An 18,757-nucleotide genomic window follows, 5' to 3' on the forward strand; every position below is an offset into this window, starting at 1 on the left:
TCAAACACTATTAGCTCGTGTGTGTACTCGGTACTTAGTACTGACAGAGCAGCCTTAGGCATAAGCAAACTAGGAAGCTGCCTAGGATCTCTGATTGCTAGGAGCCTCGCACATGAAGAAACTTGTCCTCTGTGTTATTGTTGGAGGACACTAGGTTTTTTATAAATTGCATACTTTTTTTTTTGTATGTATTTTTTTTTTTTTTTTTTTTTTTTGCTGTTTATTTTATATTTTTCTATTTCATTCAAAGTCACTTCACCTAGGGACCTCCAATCTCCCAAGGCCGGCCTTGACAAACATTGTCAACTCGTGTGTGTACTCAGAACTTAGTACTGGAACAAAAACACTATCAATTCGTGTGTGTACTCAGTACTTAGTACTGAAAAACACTGTCAAACTCGTGTCTGAAACTAAGATAAGATAAGATAAGATAATTTTTATTGATCCAATGTAATGGAAATTCAGTTTGACGAAACTACTGTACAAAAACAATATTGATTAATATGAAAGGAATAATAGAAGACAAATGCTGATTATGTCACAATGTAATCAGGTCGCCTATACCAAGTTCTTAGTAGCCTACTGCTTAACAGTAAATTGGTTAAAATTTTCTCTGAATAAATTGGATAATCCTGTGTGCGAAACTCATTAATTTGAAAGTCTTCACAAATGCCCGCACTTAACCAATGGGCCGTAATAAGGCCAATGGCCCTATGTATATTTAGAAAGTTGCACATTTTTAGTGTTTCATACAAAGCCAAAATTAGCCCAAAAGGTGTAGGCCTACATGCGCGTCAATGAAGTCCAAAAGAATCGAAGCCGATCTAATAAAATGGCAATACATTTCTTGTAAAATAAGCCTTAATCTCGTTTTTGTTTTCCTTTTATTTCCCGTTTCTTTGTCCTTATAATGCGATGCTTCAATGTCAATTATTTTTGTAAAACAAAAACACATCTAATACATTTATTGGAATAATTTGTCCTTGTCTAAAATATTTAAACTTTGAACTACGCTAGTCCTATGAATAATCTCTAGCCCAAAATGACATGTTTAAAGCAAAACGTAAATAAACCAAGTGACGTCAAATATTCCAATTGACGTTTCCCATAGCTTCTACCGCTTCATTTTTGAGTACAACTTGTTCTAAGCAACATCTCAGTCAACTCCTTCAAACAGAACATTACTAAATAGCACTGATCAACTTGAACTTAGAACCAAGTCCTACTGAACTCTCCTTGTCATGGCTGGCGAAAAAACCATCAACTCTCAGAAAAAAGTATGCGAAGGTAAATTTCAACCCGAGATCAAAGAGCTGCCTCCACTGGAAGAATACGTAAGACCACCATGTCCTGGGAGCGAAAAGACAGAAGGAAGTGCACCAGCATCCCCTAAAGCTAAAGCAAAGACCGATCCAAAAGCACCCAAATCACCTACAGTTAAGGCTCCAGCCTCCAAAGCAGCCGGAAAGGGAACCAAATAGACTAATAGCTAGCCAGCCCACCGCGCAGTTTCAAAAAATCATTTCAACGTGGATCTACTTTAAAGTCTGGTAAGTAGACTAAGTAGACTTAGATTCTAGATCTAGAACTAAATCTAGTAGACCAGTCCCAGATTTAGGAGATGGCTTTTTCGATGTACTGTAGGCAATTCCAAATCTAGATCTACCTAAACACAAATCTTGTATAGCCTACCCATTATCAGAATGGTTGGCTAGATTAACATATCTCCATCTAAATTTTAGAATTAGAATAAATTAATATACACTAGAATCTAGATCTAGACGTCTAGAGCTAGCATACATTTAGATTTAGTCATAAGCCCATCGTACAAAGGGCTGCAAGGTGCTGATCTCTAGATTCTATTTCTTATATAGGAAGACGGGGGTACATTTAGATCTCCCTGTTGAATAACAAAATTTGTCCAAAACATCAAGATCTAGATATAAAATAGACTATAGATGTAGAAGAAATTGTTGTGGGCATGATTAAATCTTTTTAAAGCCACCCCCCCCCCTTTTTTTTTTCTTGAAACTTTTTAACGACCAGCGTGTCACTTGGATTTCAAATATCCATCTAGATCTCGGGTCCCTAAAGATCTACTCTTTATCTGGTTCACTTGGGAAAGAAGTGAAGTCTCTCATACCGCACTTCAAAAGATCTAGAGAGATCTAGACGCTAGTAGCATTTTCTACTTCAAATAGATCTAGTAGTAGGCCTAGATAAAGATCTAGATCCAAAGATTCTGAATCTAAATTTAATTTATTAGACCTCTCTACGCCACATTGATTTCCAGATTTGGTATGGTTGCTGAAACACAGCATTGTGACAATCTACAAGGTCAAAACTATTAGTCAAAGTAGACGTAGAATCTTTAACCTAGATTTTAGAATCAAGATCTAGATCCCCCATATGCAACCAAGAATACATTTATTGTGTTTGCAGAAATGCATTCGCCATGTTTCCATGTTTTATTTCGCAATTCTATACAAAATGTTTGGCCTCTATGACTTGCAAGTCAATGATCGTCCATTTTGTGTCGAACTTAGTCATCGGATTTTTAGTCTTAAATTTGAAAACTCACTGTGACAGGTAGCTTTGATAAAGGAACGACCTTCATGTTAGTACGTACAATAACCTGATGTAAGCTGTAGGCTACATGCTATCATTGTTGAAAGACAATGTAGTATGCTAAACCTTTTCCTATTGGTCAATGTTATAGTGCACAAGACATTTAGCCAAACTCTTTCCATCGAGTTGTGTTACATTATATGTGAATGGCTAGTCTCCACGTTATAGAAAGTTGTGAAACAATTGAAAAGGTACATCTGAAATATAAGTTCAATAACTAGACCTACGTCTGTTAAAACAAAAGCTCCCTTTCTCCTTAACCACTATGACATCATCATTAAAAAAAAATGTATATGGTCATGAACATTGTGTTAGGGTCACATGTTAGCCTTAAAAACGGAGAAAACATGGAAAGTCTAGACAAGACCATGAGGAAACATTTCTTGAAGTATGTAGCTGACTTTGAGCAGCTAACAACTTTGTAGGAAATTTGGGGATTTTTCTAGTTAAAAGATATGTTTGTATCCATAACTAGTTCATTGCATGAATTACAATAAATTAGATGAATTAGATCTATTTCTGCTAGTCCAACATTTTTTAGTCCTTGGCCTATACAGGGGAAGTAACCCTTGAAGGATTATGGGCACGACATGGCCTAAATTGTGCCGATGTGCCAAAAAATCCAAAATATAATGCCAATATACCTTGAACTCCAAAATAACGTTAGTACTGGCTAATTAATTGTAAGACACAATAAGTCTTACACAGGCATAGGAACATAACCTCTTTTCAGTTTGATAAGTGTACAAAAGAAATATCTCGACCTTTTACAATGAAGTAATAACCATATCATTTCTTTCCTTTACAACTTCTCATGTGTGTGTACGCCCTCTGCAATCCAGGGTCCCTTCCTTTACGCTCTTGCTTTCCAAAAATCCAAATCCGTGCCTCCGTTTCCCTACTGTTAATGTCGATTTCAAGAACTTAATGTGGCGTTAGCATACATCAGTATATCTTAGAAGTGGGCGAACAGCGACTCACCTGAACTCCATTAGAATAATTAGATCACCACACAGACTGTCTGTTGATGTCGACCTTTTGGCATTGTAAACATGACCAAACCAGCCAAGTCCGCCACTGCTGAGAACAGCGAGGATGTCCTAGCACCTTGCTCTTTTGATCTTGCCACCTTATTTTAATTACACATGCATTATTAGACAAATTCCTAAATTATTTTCAGCTACTATATTTAATCAGCATACTATTTAGATAGGTCTAACAGTTTTAAGCCTCTATATCACTTGCACTTCTGAAAGGCTTGATCTGCTCCCCTAATAAGGATACTTATTTTTTATAAGAATGTTGAACAATCATTTTTAGTGTACTAACACAAGTTTTCAGTGACTAAAATGTAATAGGTTTTAGCATTTTTTATTTGAGGATAGAATAAGAACATTTTAAACAAGTCAACTGGTAGACTAGATAATTAATCCAGTAACAAAATGTAAGGAATGCTATTGTATATCACGTCAAACGTTAATAGTTTAATTTCAATTATCACACAGTTTCAAACTGGCATAGCCATGTACTCTTCCTTTTAGATATAAATGTAGCCAAATAGAAGATACAACACCAAGAGGAATAAAAATACTTTCATATGATATAAACATTTCATTTATACAACAAACCAAAGTTATGTTTAAACGAATGATTATATCATTATTTAACTGGCAAAAACACACAAAAAAGACTTTAAAAAAATTTAGGCACATGTGTTTAAAATTTAAGAGACGATACTTCGTAAACATATGTCATAAAATTCATAGCATATGGTTCAGAAATGCTAAAAACAATATGGAAGCTAAACTCTTGTGGTTTGTAGGATTGATAACAATAATGAGTACAAATCTGACATTCATTAATATCAAACAAGTTTAGATTAATTAACAATGTCAAAGTTATGAAGCACAAATTAAGAAATGAATCAATTCAAAATATTCACAACAAAGTGACTCAGAAAATTACGAGTACATTTAAATTATCAAATAACAAATAAAAAAAAAAACAGAAATAAACCATGTAAAGCCATACTGTACTTGGCATTGTTTTGTCTAACATGCCAACTTTAAAAAACGCTTAATAAGCTCAATAAGTTCTTTGGCTAAAACTTGGCACATTTGTTTTTCTCATTCTTGAGAAACGGCTACATAATTTTTTTCTAGCAATAAAAATAATCAAGTTAACTGAACTAGGCAAAAAACAAGTCCAATGCCAATTAAGAAGTGAAGTCATAGTGAAATCATTTGGTCATGTAAGTCTGGGAGCCAATAAACACATTAATGTAGTTTTAAAATTCACAGATCATCCAATTCAAACATTAGCATAATTATCAAAACAAAATTTAAAAAGAAATCACTTTACAATTTTAAATTGAACACTCTTCTAATATTACTAAATAATCACAATTCTTCTTTGACCACTTTACCAAAAGAAACTGTGGCCTGTTCTTTCAGAAATTTTTCAAAAGCTTCCAATGTTCTCTCTCCTTCATATTTAATTGGAGACTTTTTATTGTTAGCTGGAGCAAAGTAGATAGTTGGAAACCCTGTTGAGCTGTAGTTGTCTGGCAGATCATTAGCTGTGGCATCCATCTTGGCAATGACCAAGTTCTTCTCTGCTTTCAGTTTTTTAGCCAAATCATTGTAGATTGGTTCTAGATTTTTGCAGTGTCCACACCAAGGTGCATATAATTCAATAAGAACATCTTTCTTGTTGTCCAGGACTATGTCACCAAAAGTGTGAGCTACAACAACAGTTACTGGCCCTGTCTGTTTCTTGGGGGCTCTCTGAGATTTAACATAGGGCTTTAGTTTTCCTGCAAAAAAAATAATAATGGCCAAAATAAATTGTAATTTAAAATCAATGTTAAAAACACTGTCAGTGTAGACTATCTGAAAATTTTATTTGTGAAATTAAGTTTTACTCATAAAAAAAATATTCATGTTTCAGTATACTAATTGTATTTTAAATGATAGATATTAATAAGAGATAACCATTTTGAAAGGTACAGAGGATGCAGTTTACACTACCATAAAAGTTTTGATGTGCCAGAAAAATCAACTTAAAACCAATGCACTACAGTTTCAATGAATTAATGCATCTAAATTTCATCACCCTCTTAGCAATTATTAAATCCATTCAAAAGATCAATTGATGAGGACTGACTGAAATGACCTCATCTTTTTTGTCCACACCCAAAAATATTTAGGCGTCTCTTGTGGTTTGGTAGCCAAAATACCAATGAACCACCATAAATTACTAATGAAGCATGACAATTTAGTTGAGGCACAAATTTTATTGAATAACTTTAATTGTCAATGAATTTTTACCAACCTTTTTTGTATTTGTTTAGGAATTCAATGATGTCATCACTATCAAATTCCTCCATGGGTTTCATGCCGTACCTTTTACCATCAGCACCAAACAAGCCAACGTTGACGTCCTCCCCAGAATCTCCTAAACCAAACTCTTCCATCAAGGGACTGTTAGTTTCATCATCTACTACAGCAAACGTAATGTCTGGAAACTTCTTTGCGATGGCAGCTATCTTGTTTCTCCAAAACTGAGTGGCTAAACAAGAAGTAAAAACAAGCTTAGACAAGTTCAACAATAAAACTGTACTCACCAAATCTGAACAGTGTTTCTAGTTTTGTTGTCTAAAAGTAATGTTTTGTATTGTAGTTTGGATGTTGCAATGTCAAAGTGTTTAAATATTTTTTGTGGTGTGGACGTTGTAGTTAGATGGCTTTAATCAAAATATAAGTAAAAATCTGAATATTTACATCAGTACCTATACAATATTTAAAAAAAAAAAAAAAAATTAATATAAAACAAAATGTATATGACCTTATAAAAAAAAATTAAAAATGTAATACAAATGTAATACAAAACATAATGTAATATAAACTTAATACAAAAACCAAATGTAATATAAACTTAATACAAAAACCAAATGTAATATAAACTTAATACAAAAACCAATTGTAATATAAACTTAATACAAAAACAAAATGTAATATAAACTCATACAAAAACAAAATGTAATATAAACTTAATACAAAAACAAAATGTAATATAAACTCCATAGAAAAACAAAATGTAATATAAACTCCATACAAAAACAAAATGTAATATAAACTTAATACAAAAACAAAATGTAATATAAACTTAATACAAAAAACAAAATGTAATATAAATACAAAACAAAATGTAGTAATGTACCTTCTCTATGCTCAAAGCTAAAGTCCACAGTGTAGAAGACCAGACACAGGGGTTTCTTTCCCTGGTAACGAGGTATCAATGATCCATGGTAATGACCAACCAAGGGAAGGTGGTGCTTCTCAATGAAACTTTTCACATCAACTGCACTTGTTTCTTCCTAAAACAAACAAAATCTAGGGTTAGAAATGCAAACAAAGAAATCTATAATATTAATTATTAACATAAAACTGGGCAGTTGTTTTTTTTTATTATATAATTTAAAACAAAATAGATCTAGAAAAAAAACTTGCCTTAATTTCTAAGACATGCCACTTTGGTTCATACTTTGTGTAAAATCTTTCAGAGTTGAAAACAACAACAGAGTTTGGTTTGATTTTGTAAGCCTCCCTGGCCTCCTTGTTGTACACTATACCAAAAGTATAGTCTTCTCTGTTTTCATCAGCTGCATAAAGTTTAAATTGGTCAAATAATTGTATAAAATATGAACAATTGAACTGTAAAGTAAGTCTAGAATTTAGCAGATAACTGCTTCAAAGTTCAAAATTAAAATAATGTCAAACTGGTCAAAGCATTAAGTAAAATGTTTCTTATTTCAACCTTTAGGAAGTGCAAAAAAAAAAGCAGTCAATTAAAAAAACAAAAAAATAAAAAAAAACCTGTGTCAAATGGTTTATTGAAACCCCTACACAATTATGTTTATAAACATTGGCTGTATGGTGAGCAGGCAAGCAAGAGAAGAAAATATCTTACAGAAGTCTTTATAAGGTTGTGCCAAAGGTTCCTCCTTGGACTCAAAGAACCCTATGACAGTTACATCATCTACAGAAAAAAACTCCTTTAATGCCTTGAGACTTGCAATTTCTTTAGCTCCATCTCCCAGCTGATTCCTCATGTGTACAACAATATCTGTCAATAAAATATTAGTTTAATAAATACATAAAGTAGTAAAGTTCCCCTTTCAGACCAAGGAATCTATAGGGCAGATGATGTAAAGGTAATATGTTTCTGTGGCCCACAGTTAATAAGAGTGTCATGTGGCCAGCACAACCAACCGCCTTTACTTTTCCCCCAACTAATGTCAGGTACCTATTAAAACTGGGTGGACTAAGATTCCAAAATTTAAAATCCCAGTATTCACCAGGATTTGAGCCCAAGACCCCCGCTTCGGAAACCAAGCACTTTACCACACAGTGCCTCCACATGAACTCAAGAAAGAGAAAAGAAAAAAACAGCATGCTCATCATGAGTACATAGTGTAAAATCTAAAAGAATCAGCTTCCAATAAAAGTAAAACTATACTTCTCTAGTAGTTTCAGTACTTCTATATGGTTGAGAATGTTGGACCAAGAAAGGAAAATAAATGAGCTTATACTTTTACAAGTCATAACTCTGAAAGTAAAAAGATGGAACTCCTCAATACAGTGAAGAGACTACAGCTGAGTTGATTCAGTCATTTTGTAAGACATGACTGATTCAGTCAAATTGTATGACATTATTGATTCAGTCATATTGTAAGACATGATTGATTAAGTCATGTTGTAAGATGATTGATTCAGTCATATTGTATGGCATCATTGATTCAGTCATATTGTAAGACATGATTGATGCAGTCATATTGTAAGGCATGTAACACTGTCAAAAATTGTCATTCAAGATACTGTGGAGGGAATGGGTCATCCAAAAAACCTTGCAGGACAATATGAAAAAATGAACTGGTCTCTGTCTTGAAATTATGATAAAGATAGAGTGGATGGTGAACCCTGATGACACAAGTCAAGGGAATGAATGTTGACGATGACAAAGAGTATAATTAAAATTTATAAATATGATATCAAACCATAAAATAATAAGAGCTTTGGACTAAGTATGGCTAAATGTTTTTGCAGTTTTCTCAAACCTGAGGTAATTATCTTTGCATTAATGAAAATAATTTAAAATCAAGAGATAAGCAATTTTGCTTTTTAAAAAATCTAACTTGCTGTGGTATTTACTCAGAAAAAAGTTCAAGTTAAAAAAAAAATTGTTTTTTGAAATTTCAGCAAAGACTGTTCAAATTCCTCAGATGTTCATTTTAATAGTTTCTTGAACCATCAAAATGAAGATGTTAAACAAAATAGCTTGCCATTAGAAACAATTAAAAAAAATTTTTAAAAATATTATCCATGAGGAAATTTGTTTTAAAATTGTGCATTACATGAACATTATACATTATAAGAGCAAACCATTTAAAAACACAAAATATACATTCATACCACAGTTTGTCTTAAACATTACATGTGGAATTTACAACAGTGAATGTAATCTTACATTTTACAAGACACATCTATAGTCCCAGGATTAAGGCACCTACTTAATTTACCACATTTCATTCAAAAAAAGTTATTGTTTGCTGATAGTTACATTATTTTTGTCTGCCCAAGCTTTTCGCCTCTCAAAAATTAAGCTGAAGTGTACACTCACCATATTCACTCTCATATTTTCCCTTGTAATCAGAAGGCTTCCCCTTTCTGAAGATCTTCAATGTGGGGTAACCACTGATTTCATATTTTTTAGCAAGATCTGCTTCTTTTGTAGCATCAACCTTGGCAAGAGTAATAGGTGGGTTATTTTTGAGTAGAGATTTTGCTGCTTTTTCATAAGTAGGTGCCAATCGTTTGCAGTGACCACACCTGAAAAGAGAAACCAGTGTCATATATACAAACACAGGCATTTTCAGTATCTTGTTTACTTGTGTTAACTACTTTTTTTTTTAGAAACAACAAAACTGAATTTATTCTATTAACATCAAAGTAGTGGATTTTAAAAGATTCCATTTATGTTTTTCTTTTAAATTACAAACATTTCATGTAAAAAAAAAAAAGGTTATATAATAGTCACACTCAACAGTACATTCAGTCCAAAGGGAATGTTTAAACAAAGTAGGCAGAAAAATTTATTGTTATTAATGGTGAAACTTCAAGGTAAGATATTGACCAGTCCTGATGAGTAGAGGTTCAGCAGTGTGACAGGAAAGAATATTCAATGATTGGGATGATAGTTTCTGGAAAGGTCTTTATATAAAAAAAATACTATAAAAAAAAAAAAGGCCAAGGCACATATCAGATTCATTTAAGCCAGTTATTCTCAGTATAATGTACTATTGTTCATTAAGTTTACTTCAAATTTATTAGTGATTTCTAATTCACATTTGGATTTATATTGTTATTCTTTGGATTGAGTTTTCAAAAGTAATAAACTTCAATCATGTAAATAACACAAATAAACTTTTTAAAAAAAATGAGATATAGTTGTCTGTGTTCATTAGAGAACTAACCTGTGATTTGCTGATTCAGACAGTGAATTTTAAAGGCAGTTGCTAACAAAGACTAAAGTAGTAACTTTAAATATAGAAGTGTGCAGGGTTATAAAACAGTTAGGTTTGTTTTAGGAAAATAAATGTCAATAGCTGACAGTTATGTTATAACAATATCTATAGTAGTTTAAATATGCATAGGTCTTACCAAGGGGCATAAAATTCCACTAAGATGAGGTCATTAGCATTTATAACTTCATCAAAATTAGTCTGGGTCAAGGTAACCACAGCATCAGGTTCTGGAGCCCAATCAGGTTTAGCTCGCTCTTTCATGTAACTAATGATTCCTGAGAAACAATCAGACAACATTAATACATGAAAATGTCATTATAAGACTGTAAGAATTCAATAATAACAAACACTAAAAATATCCTTTAAAGCAGTGCAATAGAAAAAAACTATTGTTGCTGACAAAAAGATCCTCCTACATCATTTCTATCATAGCTAGATAGAATAAGAATTATATTTACAACTGATGAAAGAAAATTTAATCATAATTTTCAAATGTGCATGTCATGGTCTTGGTAAGAAGTTCTCCAGCTGTCTCTTATTAAGCCCAGTTGTCCCCAGGTTTTCTTCTCTGTCAGTATACCAAAATGAGTAAACTGATGTCAGATCTGGGAAGCACCTACTGTGGACATTGTGTTTATGTTTATATGTTTGTTCTCTGTATGTAGAATTATTCCCCTTAGCAAGAGAGTTCATACTGTATTGTTGTGTGTATTGTGTGTTATGTGAGAGTCTCATGAATCTGGTGTTATAGTGTTGGCGTTATTTATTGTTATCAAGTTTATCAATTTAGCTAAGACATTAAGATTCTAGAATTTACCAGCCAAAACTGTGTTTTTGTGGGAACGATTTAAAGTGGGTCATTCCAATTGAAGTCAAACATCTACGTGGGAGACACTTTTGATTAACAGGGTGCATAAAAGGAGCGGGGTGAGGGAGAGATGGGGACTATATGGGGGGAACATGAAATGAAAAATGCTAAACCTATTGCCTTTTTTACAATAAAAAAATAAATAAATAAATCAGCTAAGTGTATTTGGTATTCCATGGGAGATAGGAAGAGCTTTTCTTATACAACAGTTTAAAATCCAGTAACTTTCTAGGGTTTGTACTGAATTAGGAAAACTGTACAAACCACATATGCAGATTTATGATATGATTTAATCATTTAACTGTGGCTGTTTGTAAAGTATCAAAGACAGCAACGCAGCAACTCAAGATTTCACAAATTCACAATTGATGCTACATTTCTACACACACCTTCATCATTTAGGCTATCTGACAAAGTTTGCATTAGATATGTAATGTTTAGAACATGGTCCAACAGTTTATTTACTAACAAGCTAATGACAAGCATAATATTTACCCTGAGTTTCTCTTGGTCCTTCATATGGATATTCTTTTCCATTTTTGAAAAATTTAAGTGTTGGATATCCAGTCACATCAAATCTTACATTTAAAAAAATTTAAGAACCAAAATTTGTTAAAGTCAAAATGGTGTAAATGATTGAAATCATAAAATTCATCCTTTATGCTGACTAAAATTTTGATGTTAACACCCCCCCCCCCCCCCAAAAAAAAAAATTAAATACTGACCTCTGAGCAAGTTCACTATGAACTGTAGCATCAACTTTGGCTAACACCACAGGTGGGTCACTGGACGCCAACTCTTTAGCAGCTGCTGAATACTCTGGAGCCAGATTTTTGCAGTGTCCACACCTTTGTATGAAAAAAAAATAGTATAAAGCATATTGGAAATTTAATGATTGATTTTATTAACATCTTTTATTGCTATTACTTATGAATTATGTATTAAACTTGCACTTCTACAGACCACTTGAAGTATACTTCAATGCTTAATATGATGCAACCTTTAAAAATGCAGATTCTGAGGATGCACTGAATTGATCATTTACTAGGGTGAAAATTATTTTTACATAGCTTATAACAACTCACTCTGCCTGTCTTGTAACAAGTTTGTATTAGTTATTTCTCCCATTCCCAATTTTGGATCAAGTTGAAATCTTGCCCTATTATTTCTTGTACCTGGCATAACAAGAATCAATACAAAAAAACAACAACAATTAATTAGTTAATTAACTATTTGTAATTAATTATTTTTTTTGGTATTGAACAAGAGAAATAATCATACTCAACAGATGTGATATAAGTTGAATTAGTCCCCTTGAGCCCCAAGTGAACAAGTTTTTTTTTAATGCTTTTAAAAAGCATCACAGTAACATTCACCCAGATTTTCCCATCTCTCCCCCAACCTTTCACAACTGGTCCAAACATTGATAGGAACATAGTGCATTGAGAGAGCTAAGAGCATGAATTTTTGCTAAACAAAAGCAAGTGGTAAAAATATTTCTAATCACTCACATAAACGACTGATCCAAACTAATTGATACAATTGCAATATAAGCTTAATATAAGCTCTGTTTTTGTTTTGTATTTTTAGTGTATTTTTTGTTTTTTTCCCTTCTACTCTTGCTAAAGAGTTAATGGCCTTGATAGAATTTACCTGACTCGTGTCAATGACTCTAAAATGTTTTGATTTGGCACTGACGCTACTTCACCTGGAGCTCTAAAGTCACATTCACATCCTCTAAATGACTGTCTCAGCTCATTTCAGATTATTAACAATAACTGTCAAAATGTTTTCTTTCCGAATATTTTCAAAACTACGTAAATCAGACAGAATGAAATTATTCTAGAATGAAATCTTGATTCTAAAAACAAGTTAGGATTTACATTTTCATTAAAGATTTCTTTTTTTTTGTATGATCTCTCAGTCAAAATGAAGAGGCCATCAAAACAAGCAAAGTATTGACATGAACAATTTCCAAAATCCATTACTATGACATACATTTATTTCTTGCTTATTAAAGCAAACAAAGTTATTAATTACCATGGAGCATAAAATTCAACCAGAACAACTGGATTGGCTTTAATGACATCATCAAAATTGTCTCCATTTAAAACCAAAACTGATTCTTCATATCTCAAAGATCCACCTTCATCACTATTTTCTGAATCTTTATCTGGAAAACAAAAAAGCTACTAGACTCTAGATCTATACAGCTAGGATGAATAAATTTCAAGTGAGGCAAATCTTAAGCAACAGTGATGAATACATTGTTTCCTTATTGGTAAAGATTTATAACAAATATAACATCAAAACGTATTCAAGATTATATCTAGAATCTAGATCTATCATCTAGATTAGATCTAATTCTAGAATCTAGACTCTATAGACACTATTATATTTATAGTATATTCTAATGACACTAGATCTATCATCTAGTCACAAACTAGACTATAATCTATATATTTAATTAATTTAATATATATAATATAGCGAATTATAATGACAGCTACACTCCCCACTAAACCACTAAACGTGAATAAAGTTACAAAGTAATCTTAGCCTTAGTAAGTTAAATTACAGTTACGCTAGTTACAGTTACTTTACTCCTTTAGCCTTTATTAGACTTAAACTTAAAGAGTTTAGTAACTTCAGTAAAACTTATTAAGTTACTAGTCTAGTTAGGGTTAGGCCACACACATAGTCTCATAGTGAGTGTGAGTGAGTGAGTGACACACCTGCATCTAGATCTAGATCTGCATTAGCTTTTACTGTTACATCATCGACATCTGCATCAGCCAAAGCATTCGATAATAAAGAAAGTATTGCAATAAACAATATCGCAATATTTAAAGTATAGTGCATGGTTTCTGTTCCAGAAAATATATATAACAACAACTTTTACAACTCGATTTTGTGTTCTATTGAATCTCTGAACGGCTCTTCTATATCAATGATATTGAAGAGTTACAGAAAAAAAGGAACCTATAGACGCGTACATAACAACATCCGGGTCAGAATGTAAAAGTGTCCAGAGTGTCAAAAACAATAAAACAGCTTTAGTTAATATAAATCAAGACAATTTAGGTTAATTAATTTTAGCATAATAAAAAAATAATATTTATATGTATACAAATATCTAACTAAAAATGGATCAAATTATCCTTACCGTATTTAAAAAACGCGTACTAATACATAAGATATTTATAGTAACCAATCTTTAATGGACAAGTAAAATTAGATTTACCACGTGTAAGCGAAACAAGCTTATTCATATAAGCCAACAAACTTATAAATAAATAGTATCATAATAATAAAATATGGAGTATCAAAATACTTCAGATACTTGTACACAAATACTAAATTATTTTGCATTAATAAGATAATGGCATGACAATATAATGCAAGAGCTATAATTAGATTAGAACGAAAGAACGGATTTTCCCATTATGGTTACATCTATATTTAACACCTCACAATTAATTAGAGAAATTATTATTACTCGGTGACCGAACCTCGCTCGGTTGAATGTTTTCATAAGGAAGGATATATACCCAAAGTCATTTTGGAAATATTTTTGTTATTACGAAAATGAACAATCGGGTTAAGACTACTAATCTAAAGAATTACTTTTGTGCAGGGGCAGACTGGCTATATGCACTTTCGGGCAAAGGCCCGGTGGGCGGTACCCAATCAGGCCGGTAAGGGCCACCGAAAGGGCAGCATGAATGCCAATAAAATGTTTTAAGATTTTATAATCCATCCATCCATCCCAGTGGCGCTACAGCCCATGGAGGGCTCTGGCCTGCTTTAACACATCCTTTTATTCAGATCTCTCCTGGGCCTTTCGTCTCCACGCCCTAACCCCAAGCTGCTTCAGATCTGCTTCCACGTCATCTATCCATCGCATTCGGGGTCTGCCTTTGGGTAGCCTGCCTTTTGGTTTTTGCCTGTTTACGATTTTCGCCCCTCTGTTGTCTGACATTCTTTCAAGGTGACCTGCCCAACGTAGTCTGTTCTTTTTTATTTCGTTCACTATTGGTGGGTCTTCATATAATTGATATAACTCATGGTTAGTGCGTGTCCTCCACCCTGTTTCATCCTGTATGGCACCATAGATTTTCCTAAGAATTTTTCTTTCCCAAGTGTTAAGTAAATTTTCAGATGTCTTTGTCAGTGTACAGGTCTCACTTCCATACATTGCTGCTGGTCTTATTATAGTTTTGTATATTATTTTCTTGGTTTTCCTTGAAATCGTTTTGCTCTTAAGTAAATGGTGTTTGCTATAAAATGCCCTGTTGCCTGCTGCTATTCTTTCCTTTATTTCTGTTAGTAGGTCATTTTTGAAATTAATAGTACTTCCTAGATATTTGAAAGTTTGGACGTTTTCAAATTCGTTGTCTTTGATTTTGATATTTTGTCCCTCTGATTGATTGTCTCTTGTCATTGTGATGTACTTGGTTTTACTTTCATTGACCTCAAGTCCTGCTGGTCGAGATGCTTCTTCTAGTTGTATGAAGGCTCTCGCGATGTCAGAGGTTTCTTTACCCAATAAGGCAATGTCATCGGCATAAGCAAGGTATTGTAGAGGTTGGCTGTATATCGTCCCTGTTTGTTGTGGACCCATGTTTTCTCTCCTGAAGTAGTTAGTAATCGTTCCCCTTGTGTTTATGTGTATATTTCTTATAACTCTCTCCAGTGTTAAATTGAAAAGCATGCAGGAAAGTGCGTCTCCTTGTCTTAATCCTCGTTTAATCCTAAATTCCCGTGAGTGTTCTCCTTGTATTATGACTTTGCTTTTTGAGTTGTTTAATGTCATATGTATAAGTCTTGTCAGCTTGTTGGGTATTCCAAAATCCTGTAGAGTGTCATATAGGTATTTCCTTCTGATACTGTCATAAGCCATTTTATAGTCTATAAAGAGTTGGTGGATTGGTATGTTGTATTCATGGCATTTTTCTAGTATACATCTTAGTGTGAAGATATGGTCGGTTGTGGATTTGTTGGGTCTGAAACCACATTGGTAGTCACCTAAGATTTCTTCTGGAAAAAAAAAATATTCAGAAGATTTTATAATACTCTCTTTAAATACATCTCATTGAGCGTTGTAATTTTTAAAAAATCTTTTACACTTTTAAGTCTAATACTAATCTAAACCATTGTCATAAATAGGCCAAGCCTACATCCGTATAAAGTGCTCCTAGTAGACGTCAATTCCTTATACACACTAAACGACAAACAAGAAACTTATGCCCATTATTTCTTAGAGAGATCGACGTTAGTGTGAAAATATTCGGATGAATGTCCAGTCACATATGAATTTTTATTGGTTTGGTGAAGTTGTCGTATGACCTTAAGTAGCCGCTACGAAGTCCTTCACAAATCATAATTATTGTCTTTATCAATGTAGAAATATGCTAATTGAAATCAAAATGCCAAATTAATTTGAGGTCACTGTCAAAAGACTAATTAACGGCCTTGGAATTGCTTCAAGTACAGCTACTTCCAGACTTCCTCATTGGAAACACATTCTTTTAGTGTGACCTACTAGAGTTCAGTGACCTACTAGAGTCCAGTGACCTACTAGAGTCCAGCAATATTCTCAAACGTTTACTTCTATGGCTTGGAAGTTTGTTTCTTTAGTTCAAAACTATTGTCCAGAAAGTTTGTTTCTTTAGTTCAAAACTATTGTCCAGAAAGTTTGTTTCTTTAGTTCAAAACTATTGTCCTGTAAGTTTGTTTCTTTAGTTCAAAACTATTGTCCAGGAAGTTTGTTTCTTTAGTTCAAAACTATTGTCCAGAAAGTTTGTTTCTTTAGTTCAAAACTATTGTCCTGTAAGTTTGTTTCTTTAGTTCAAAACTATTGTCCAGAAAGTTTGTTTCTTTAGTTCAAAACTATTGTCCAGAAAGTTTGTTTCTTTAGTTCAAAACTTTTGTCCAGGAAGTTTGTTTCTTTAGTTCAAAACTATTGTCCAGGAACTTTGTTTCTTTAGTTCAAAACTATTGTCCAGAAAGTTTGTTTCTTTAGTTCAAAACTATTGTCCTGTAAGTTTGTTTCTTTAGTTCAAAACTATTGTCCAGGAAGTTTGTTTCTTTAGTTCAAAACTATTGTCCAGAAAGTTTGTTTCTTTAGTTCAAAACTATTGTCCTGTAAGTTTGTTTCTTTAGTTCAAAACTATTGTCCAGGAAGTTTGTTTCTTTAGTTCAAAACTATTGTCCAGAAAGTTTGTTTCTTTAGTTCAAAACTATTGTCCAGAAAGTTTGTTTCTTTAGTTCAAAACTTTTGTCCAGGAAGTTTGTTTCTTTAGTTCAAAACTATTGTCCAGGAACTTTGTTTCTTTAGTTCAAAACTATTGTCCAGAAAGTTTGTTTCTTTAGTTCAAAACTATTGTCCAGAAAGTTTGTTTCTTTAGTTCAAAACTATTGTCCTGTAAGTTTGTTTCTTTAGTTCAAAACTATTGTCCAGGAAGTTTGTTTCTTTAGTTCAAAACTATTGTCCAGAAAGTTTGTTTCTTTAGTTCAAAACTATTGTCCAGAAAGTTTGTTTCTTTAGTTCAAAACTTTTGTCCAGGAAGTTTGTTTCTTTAGTTCAAAACTATTGTCCAGGAACTTTGTTTCTTTAGTTCAAAACTATTGTCCAGAAAGTTTGTTTCTTTAGTTCAAAACTATTGTCCTGTAAGTTTGTTTCTTTAGTTCAAAACTATTGTCCAGGAAGTTTGTTTCTTTAGTTCAAAACTATTGTCCAGGAAGTTTGTTTCTTTAGTTCAAAACTATTGTCCTGGAAGTTTGTTTCTTTAGTTCAACACTGTAATCTTTTACTTCTGTTTCATTATTTTGGCGCTACTTTGGCACATTCTAGCTTCCTTTCATGTCTCGATAGAGAAATCTGGGTTAATCTTAGCAGTTATTGATTTAAAATTATCCTTAACTCTGAATGTAAAAGATTAGTCGCTGGCCTGCGAAAGTTACTATAACTTCTAAGTTGTTGGGGGGGGGGGGGGTTTCGCTTTCTGGCCCAAATAGGGGGCGCAAAATCTGCGTATGAGTATGCTGCCTGTAGGTATACATTCCCGGTCAAGTAAGAACATCCCGCTGAGAGAATCAAATAACGTACAAATCTTTATTGATTCTATTCTAGGTGCGTTTGTGTGAGTGAAGTAAAGGGAAATCTCAAGTGTGAATTTATTTTAAAAAATCATTTTTCTGAGATATTAACAATTTTTATTGATGAAGAGATATATAATAATATATTATATTGTATACCATATTGAAAACCAGTGAATTGTTCTTTGAAAGAGGCAGTTATAAATCAAATTTCATACGAGATAAGAAATACTACTTTGTAATTAATAGCAGAGAATTATCAGATATTTTTTATTGACATTATCATTTCCTGTAATTGATAAATAGTTAAAATGCTAAAACTTTTTTTCTTTAAGTGTTAATCAGGGCCTGAGTACAACATTGTGCAGCCTCCACTTTTCAAACAGATTTTAAAAAAAAATATACATACTAACATTGAAGAAAATAAGAGAAATGAGATTACATTTGCATGTACTTTCTTTGTCCATTGGACATGCTTATAGATGTATGAATATTTTATATGTGCATTTATATTAAAGAAGTTGGGCCCTCCACAAAAATTCTGCCCAGGGCATTCACTTACTAAAATCGGGCAC

The 18,757-nt window shown here is 32.8% G+C and overlaps 1 protein-coding gene and 1 long non-coding RNA gene across 4 annotated transcripts; one reads left to right on the forward strand and one right to left on the reverse strand.

Moving 5' to 3' along the window:
• Positions 1 to 876: 876 nt before the first annotated feature.
• LOC129925199 (uncharacterized) lies at positions 877 to 6,259 on the forward strand. The gene is made up of 2 exons (XR_008776989.1): positions 877 to 1,550; positions 5,981 to 6,259. It is a non-coding gene; the product is annotated as an uncharacterized LOC129925199 (long non-coding RNA).
• Positions 4,075 to 14,046, reverse strand: LOC106073096 (protein disulfide-isomerase A4-like). Of its 3 annotated transcripts, none has more exons than XM_056024137.1 (11): positions 13,817 to 14,046; positions 13,122 to 13,248; positions 11,807 to 11,929; positions 11,577 to 11,659; positions 10,350 to 10,488; positions 9,310 to 9,518; positions 7,600 to 7,755; positions 7,140 to 7,291; positions 6,850 to 7,006; positions 5,962 to 6,198; positions 4,075 to 5,443 (listed from the first exon to the last, which is right to left on the reverse strand). In XM_056024137.1, the coding sequence occupies exons 1-11, from the start codon at positions 13,941 to 13,943 to the stop codon at positions 5,028 to 5,030; spliced, it is 1,926 nt and encodes a 641-aa protein (XP_055880112.1). In that variant the 5' UTR covers positions 13,944 to 14,046; the 3' UTR covers positions 4,075 to 5,027. The 3 variants fall into 3 exon arrangements, with proteins under 3 accessions (XP_055880112.1, XP_013089019.2, XP_055880109.1); XM_013233565.2 differs by having other exon boundaries at positions 13,122 to 13,254; XM_056024134.1 differs by having other exon boundaries at positions 6,850 to 7,002; positions 7,136 to 7,291; positions 13,122 to 13,254.
• Between the last annotated feature and the right edge of the window lie 4,711 nt (positions 14,047 to 18,757).

This window comes from Biomphalaria glabrata, chromosome 1 (assembly GCF_947242115.1).
Source record: "Biomphalaria glabrata chromosome 1, xgBioGlab47.1, whole genome shotgun sequence".
NCBI lineage: Eukaryota > Metazoa > Mollusca > Gastropoda > Planorbidae > Biomphalaria > Biomphalaria glabrata.

What these genes read in the sequence shown, in the direction of transcription:
- LOC106073096 (XM_013233565.2), bottom strand. Translation starts at nt 13,943, where the DNA reads ATGCACTATACTTTAAATATTGCGATATTGTTTATTGCAATACTTTCT. An exon ending in GTTGAATTTTATGCTCCATG is followed by an intron (nt 11,930 to 13,121) that starts GTAATTAATAAC and finishes TTTCATACAAAG; the next exon opens with GTGTGGACACTGCAAAAATC. An exon ending in GGCATGTCTTAGAAATTAAG is followed by an intron (nt 7,007 to 7,139) that starts GCAAGTTTTTTT and finishes TGTTTGTTTTAG; the next exon opens with GAAGAAACAAGTGCAGTTGA.